Below are 7,098 nucleotides of genomic sequence, written 5' to 3'. Positions count from 1 at the left end.
ATTTGAAAATCGGATTCGTATTTAGGATTTAAAAAATTACGGAAATTGAATGGACTCGTTCTGCCGATATTTTTTTGTTGAATTATGTTATTTTAATATTATCACTTAATAAATATTTAATAAGATTAAAAACTTTCACTATATTTTATATTTACACGTTTATTATTTTTTTATAATCTTTACGATATCAAATAAATCTATATAAAGATAACAAAAAGCATTAGCATTAACATTAGCATTTTATTATAGATGCGGTTGCGACGAATGCGTCACTTCCAGCGAACAGGATTCTCTTCGACATTCGCAATCTCGAATAAACTCATACCGAGCACTCACTTCGTCATCTCTCATTGCGCTTTCATCGAGAGACCCACTTTTGACGGCGTTCGAGCTTTCATGGGAACTGCGTCGCCTCAGCAGAATGGAGCAAGAATTTCGCGCTCAATATAACGTATCTAAATTAACAATTCTCTTTCTTCCTGCTGAGTTATTTGAAATCTTCTAAATGATCATAACTGAAATTTACACTACAATCTTGATTTTTAACATATGACATAGTATTCCATAAAATCAAATCTAGACCCACTAGATTAATCGTAATTAAACAGCCATGATGTGAGCACTGGTTTGATTTGATAAAATGATTAATTTGTTTTATTAAGATAAACTGCTTAACATATCATATTCTAACGTTCACTTTTATTAAAAATAGTTTTGTCAAATATTAATGCAACTATTGAAATATAGATTATTGAATAATAACAAAAAAAAATACATGTATAGATTTTATGATGAAGGTTTGTACATGCATATTGAATTGTACATTATATATTCCATCTATAAAAACACTAAATCAAGCATGATTAAATTCTCAGCATGCTTAATTCAGTATTACGTTCTTTCAAATACGCTTACGTGTTTATTTTAAAATTAATTCTATATTAATTCAGGAGATGCGGGAGCAAACGCAGCAATTTGCAACCGCCTTGTTGGATCACGCGCGTACGTCTTATGAATTAGAAGTAATGTTAAACTACAACCCTACTGGCGAAAATTGGGACCCTGGCGAAAGACAGACCTTGGACCGACTTAAATTGGCTATTAAATATAAACAAAAGCAAGTATGTAGATTTTATGATTTATAAAAGTTCTTTCTTGATCTTGTATTCTTACATGTATTTTTGTTTACATTTTTAAAACATAAAAAAAATTGACAAATGTAATATTAGTAACAGCTTATGATACAAAATAGTAATTTTACTTATAAGGCAAAATTAACAAAAGAAATTATTATTAATATGTATATGAGAAAATAGAAACGTTTTTTATATGCATGCGCATATAAAGGAGAAGAAAGAAAAAGAAGTCAGATATACTGCTCTTACGAGCATTCGTGCGCACGCACGCACACACGCACGCATGCACGCATGCACGCATACGACATTCACTCCAAAAAATTTGATTCTTTATATAATACTTATAATATATGTATTTTGTTAAAGTTTGTCTCTCATCCAAACGTGCAACAATTATTAGCTGCTATTTGGTATGACGGTCTTCCGGGATTCAGGAGAAAAAGCATGATGGCGCAATTAATGGAAGTGGCCAAGCTTGGTGCAATGTTTCCAGTTTATAGTGCTATTTATATGATAGCGCCTACTTCGCAAATGGGATTGTTTATGAAGAAACCATTTGTAAAATTTATATGTCATTCCGCATCATACGCTTTTTTTCTAAGTAAGACAAATCTTTACAGTTACGTATCTATGATATTTTATTAAAATATTATAATTATTTAATATAATGATATATTTATCTTTTTAGTGCTACTTGGAATGGCATCACAAAGGATTGAATACTTATTAATCGAATTGTTTGGTAATGAGTGGATGCGCGAGATACTTGCTGGTTGGAAGAAACGAGAACGTGGTTGTATTCCAGGTTTCGTTGAGACAGGCGTGATCATCTATGTGATAAGTAATGCCAAACATATCATTATGGAAGATAATTTTTAATTTTTCTATCTTAAATAATAGATAAAAGAATATTAATAAATGATTAATAGAGAAAGCATTTAAACATCTAAAATACATATTATAATCGACTAGACAAAATATTATAAGCTTTATATTTTCTCAAAATCTACTAAAGATAATGCTGAATTTTTTGAATGCTTTAAAGTTACTAAAAAATCTTTAATATAATGAAGTAATGCTTGCTTTTTTTATTTTTTTTTTTTAAAGGAAGAAGAGCAGCTCTCAATTTTTTAAATAAGACCTTATATTTTTGGACTTATTAAACGATACAACTTCTTCTTCATAAAAAAATAATTATCCATAGAAATTGTTAGTCTTAAAGTTATTTCAAAGTTTTATTTTAATATACATATTAATATAAGTATATAAAAAGTACTTGGACGGCGAAATATTTCAAGAACTAACCCTTTTAGAAAAAGTATTTCAGATAAAGGTTGTAAGCTGATCTGGGCCACCCAAGATCAAACTGATAAGATTAGTAAATAGATATTTTTAAACCTTATCTCTTTTGTCTGAAAGATTTTTTCCAAAATTGTCATTCTTCCGAGTAAATCCAGAGTCTCGATTTTTATTGAGCATCCTGTATATAAATATTTTTTATTTTTATATTTGGATTGGTATGTAGAGATTGCACAAATAATTGATTTTATTCTAATGGTTAGAAAACCTTTATTAACTTTTAAATTACTTGTAAATTACTATTAAGAGAAAAATTATTAAAAATTTATAATCTTTTTTCCATTCTTAATAAAATATGTTTGTTTGTAGGTTTAATCATCAGCGAAATTAAATCTTTATGGGCAGACGGCTTAATTGAATATATATCAGATCTGTGGAATATTGTGGATTTCATTCAAAATACATTTTACGTGATCTGGATAAGTATGCGTGTTACGGCTTGGTGGATAGTACAGGTATGTTATTACATTTTTATTACAATTTCTATTAGAAAATTACATATAATAATTATTTCTTCCTATGAATTTGTTGTTGGATTGTATTGATTCGCAATAGAGAGAATATTGGAATGGTTTAGATCCTTGGTATCCAAGAGATCAGTGGCATGCCTTCGATCCAATGCTGCTTTCAGAAGGAGCATTTGCAGCCGGAATGATATTTAGGTAATTTCTAAATTTTTAGAAAATGTTTCTTGTCGATTAATATTCATGTATACACGGATACATTTCAGCTTTTTGAAACTTGTCCATATATTCAGCGTAAATCCTCATCTCGGGCCACTCCAGATTTCCCTCGGGAGGATGATAATAGACATTATCAAATTTTTCTTCATCTACACCCTCGTGCTATTTGCCTTTGGCTGTGGTAAGTAATATGCCCTCCCCCGCTCCCCCATTACTCCTCCATTACTTGTTATTTTCTCAAGATTTCCGTTACTCATTTGTGAGTTTTGTTATACAGGAAGTATAAAAGGTACCGGGACGGTAAAATATCTCGAAAACTAAGCATTTAAAAAAAAAGTTGCAAATTCAGAAAGATCTATTTACTTATCTTATTAATTTGACCGTGGGTGGCGTTGTCAAGATCATATAGATCAAAGTGATAAGATCAGTAAATAGATCTTTTTGAATCTACAACTTTTATATCTGAAACACTTTTCCTTAAAATGCTTAATTTTCGAGAAATTTCGCCGTTCCTATACTTTTTATGCGCTTGGCATATATTAATAAAAAAATTATTTTGATTTTACTTTCTAGATAAAATTAATAGTTTCTTGATTCAACAAGATCGATGTAAGGAGGAATGGATGTAAAGTAGAACAACATTTTGTTTCAAATTCATGTTTTGTCTTAGGTATGAATCAGTTGATGTGGTATTATGCGGATTTAGAAAAGAAAAAATGTTATCATGCGTCTGAGGAGTTACCTGATTTTGATAATCAAGAAAAAGCCTGTTCTATATGGAGAAGATTTGCCAAGTACGGAGATCAAGTATATCTAACTTTCTTAATACATCCTTTGCGGAAGATACTAAAATTTAAGTAATGCTTTCAGTTTGTTCGAGACATCACAATCTCTTTTTTGGGCAAGTTTTGGCATGGTCGACTTAATGTCATTTGATTTAACGGGCATTAAGAGTTTCACGCGATTCTGGGCACTCTTGATGTTCGGTTCTTATTCCGTGATAAATGTCATTGTGTTGTTGAATATGCTAATTGCTATGATGTCTAATTCTTATCAAATCATTTCGGTAAAATTATCAATTTTTTATTAAAACTTTCATTAAAAGATTTACATAAAAGTATTGTTCAATTTTTATACAATATTCTTTATTAAATCTTTTATAATTAAATTTTATATCTTACATGTCAATTATTACGATCTATCGTATATATATTTTTAGGAAAGATCTGATACAGAATGGAAATTTGCTAGAAGTCACTTATGGATGAGTTATTTTGAAGATGGCGATACTGTACCACCACCATTCAATATGATCCCAACGAATAAAACTTTCCAAAAACTATTCAAATGTGGTGGCGTTGGTCGTTCTACAACATCTTTCATAGTAAATGGATATTATTAAATATTTAGAATGTCTCAAAATCGCAAAAATATTTTTTTATTAAATTACAAACAATAAAAATTCGCAGCATATGTAATCGGACAAAATCTTGAGTCTATTTTTTTTTATTTAAATTACAATAAATAAATTCAACAAATCATTTCTAAATTTTTTCATATACATTTATGGATCGTTTACTTATGAATCCGAGAAATATAGCAGTCAAGTGTTCAATTTAATAATTCTCTTAATAATATCAACAATATTCTAATAATAATTAGAAATCTATAAGAAACTTTTGTGAAAAATATTACTTAAAAAACTTCTTAAAGTTTTATTTCTTACAATTTTCTTTATGTTTCATTTCCTTTATGTTTCTAATTATTAAAATGTTAAGAGAATTAGATATTGTTATTTGACTGCTACGTTTTTTGAATCTGTAAGTAAACGGCCCGTAGTTGTGAACGAAAATTTAGAAATGATTTATTGAACTTATTTAAATGTATTAAAAAAAGAAAAAAAAAATAGATGCTGAAGATCTTGCCGCACATATTGCGAATCTCTGTTATCTATATGACACATTGGTTCTAGCTATATATGTATTTGTTTGTCTATTGAATTACATTTTTTAACAAAAACATCAGACTCTCAATGATTTTATACAATTTTATACAATTATTTTTTTCAACAGCAAATAAAAGACTTTTGCAACAAACTATATTTCGAAAGCACATTTCCACTTCTGGTCCTCTCTTAAATAATATGTCAATATTTTAAGAAATATATTTGAAGGACTAGCCAAAAATGCTTAAAAAACCTTCTTCAGATAATGATTCTGACTCTGATATTCACTTTGAAGCTGATTCAACTACACAACGGTATATTTCATTAAAACAGATATAATTAATATAGACTTGATACAGATTTGCGTTACTTTGCATTTATTTGAGAGAGTCGATAAGTATAAGATATAAGGAAAGAGAAAGAAAAAGCTAAGTGATCTACGGGTCTAATTATTTTAATTAGACTGCGAATTTGTTTTAATTATTAATTATTAAAACACAAATTTACTTTACAACATTTACTTTAAATTATTTATCTCGTAATATTTATAAAAGATAAATTAATAGTTATAATTATATGTTTATTATATAGTATTATAGCTTATCTAAATAAACTTTTGTAGTCAGACTTTTTATAAACGTTTAAATAAACATCTTACACTCGCCTAATTCAAGTGACATAAAAATACCTAATCAATCAAATTTTCGACGTCGATTTCAATCAGTGTTATAGATATGATTTTTTGATTCACCGTCTTATCAACACATCATTTCTCATTGAGATAATGCTTTTTAATGATGTTATAAAGTTCAATTAAGAATGTTTATAATATTGAAAAAATATAAACAATTTGAAAAAATATGATAAAAATAATTTAGAAAAGTCATGTTTAAATTAGAGTTTTTAAAAATACCGAATGTAACTATAAAAGCAGTGAAATCAAAATTCGGTATTTTAGAAATATTGTGCATGAAAAGTAAAAGTTATAAAGTCATAATATTTCAGTCTATCACAGAAAGAATGTTTACATATCTGAAAAAATAATATTTTAGATGAAAAAGTAAAAGACTAAGAATTTGAAGTGTCTTTTAAATAATGCATTGCCTGATAACTTATTTAGCTTTTATTATTTTACATGATTTGAATATGATTCAAATACTAAATAAAATCATTCATTTGAATATTAAACATTTGATTATTATTGATTATCATCGTTATTATACAGTCGAATATTATTATACAGCAGAAATAATAGCATGATTCTGATGATTTCAGAAAAAATCTCGAGAAAAGGCTTTGATTAGACATGACACTGTAATGCGTCTACTTATACGTCGCTATGTGACAGCTGAACAAAGGAAGCGAGATGAGTTTGGCATTACAGAGGATGATGTCAGAGAAATTCGACAGGATATTTCCAGTTTTCGATATGATTTGATCGATATCCTTAGGAAAAATGGGATGTGCACCCCAGCGCTTGATAAAGAAGAAACAAATAGTCGGTATATTTATATAATCATGTAAATGTCAATGAATTGTAAATTTGTTTTATATTTTATATAATTGTCGCGCTCGCGGCGGGCTCTCGCAGAATCCACTCTTGCACTTAATCGCTCGCGAAAGAGGCAAAAGATCGTTTTATAAAAGGAGCAAATTTTATTATTACACAAGAATTATTAATTCACAAGAATAATCTTTCGGAAACATAAACGAATACAACTCTTTCGCAACCGCTTTCCCAAAACAAACAACTCGTACAACGGCAAGACCAAACATTCCGCGTCACATCGGCAGAGAACGATTCTCTTTCTCAATCAATTTTCGGGGGGCTTTCTCAATCAATGACGACGAGCGGCTCACCGTTCTGTCGTAACATAATATTAATTGACTTATAAATACAAATAGTCATCTCTTTCATTTATTTTAATAGTTAATAATTTACTTTAATAGTCAAAGATACATACACATATACGTA

At 28.6% G+C, this 7,098-nt stretch overlaps 1 protein-coding gene across 1 annotated transcript in view; it reads left to right on the top strand.

Annotated features, from left to right (window-relative positions):
* Nucleotides 1-7,098, top strand: part of trp (transient receptor potential) — a 16,052-nt gene that overhangs the window by 6,289 nt on the left and 2,665 nt on the right. The window contains exons 7-17 of the mRNA XM_089077964.1: nucleotides 250-451; nucleotides 951-1,121; nucleotides 1,503-1,737; nucleotides 1,825-1,977; nucleotides 2,805-2,950; nucleotides 3,051-3,157; nucleotides 3,226-3,359; nucleotides 3,849-3,972; nucleotides 4,049-4,244; nucleotides 4,398-4,562; nucleotides 6,399-6,621. Of these exons, the coding sequence (XP_088934090.1) occupies nucleotides 250-451; nucleotides 951-1,121; nucleotides 1,503-1,737; nucleotides 1,825-1,977; nucleotides 2,805-2,950; nucleotides 3,051-3,157; nucleotides 3,226-3,359; nucleotides 3,849-3,972; nucleotides 4,049-4,244; nucleotides 4,398-4,562; nucleotides 6,399-6,621 (1,856 nt within the window). The remainder of the gene's footprint in view (nucleotides 1-249; nucleotides 452-950; nucleotides 1,122-1,502; nucleotides 1,738-1,824; nucleotides 1,978-2,804; nucleotides 2,951-3,050; nucleotides 3,158-3,225; nucleotides 3,360-3,848; nucleotides 3,973-4,048; nucleotides 4,245-4,397; nucleotides 4,563-6,398; nucleotides 6,622-7,098) is intronic.

Source organism: Pogonomyrmex barbatus, unplaced genomic scaffold, assembly GCF_055798465.1.
Source record: "Pogonomyrmex barbatus isolate J1 unplaced genomic scaffold, ASM5579846v1 scaffold1, whole genome shotgun sequence".
Lineage (NCBI taxonomy): Eukaryota > Metazoa > Arthropoda > Insecta > Hymenoptera > Formicidae > Pogonomyrmex > Pogonomyrmex barbatus.
The sequence above is the reverse complement of the archived record's forward strand: the minus strand, read 5'-3'. Positions and strand labels throughout refer to the sequence as shown.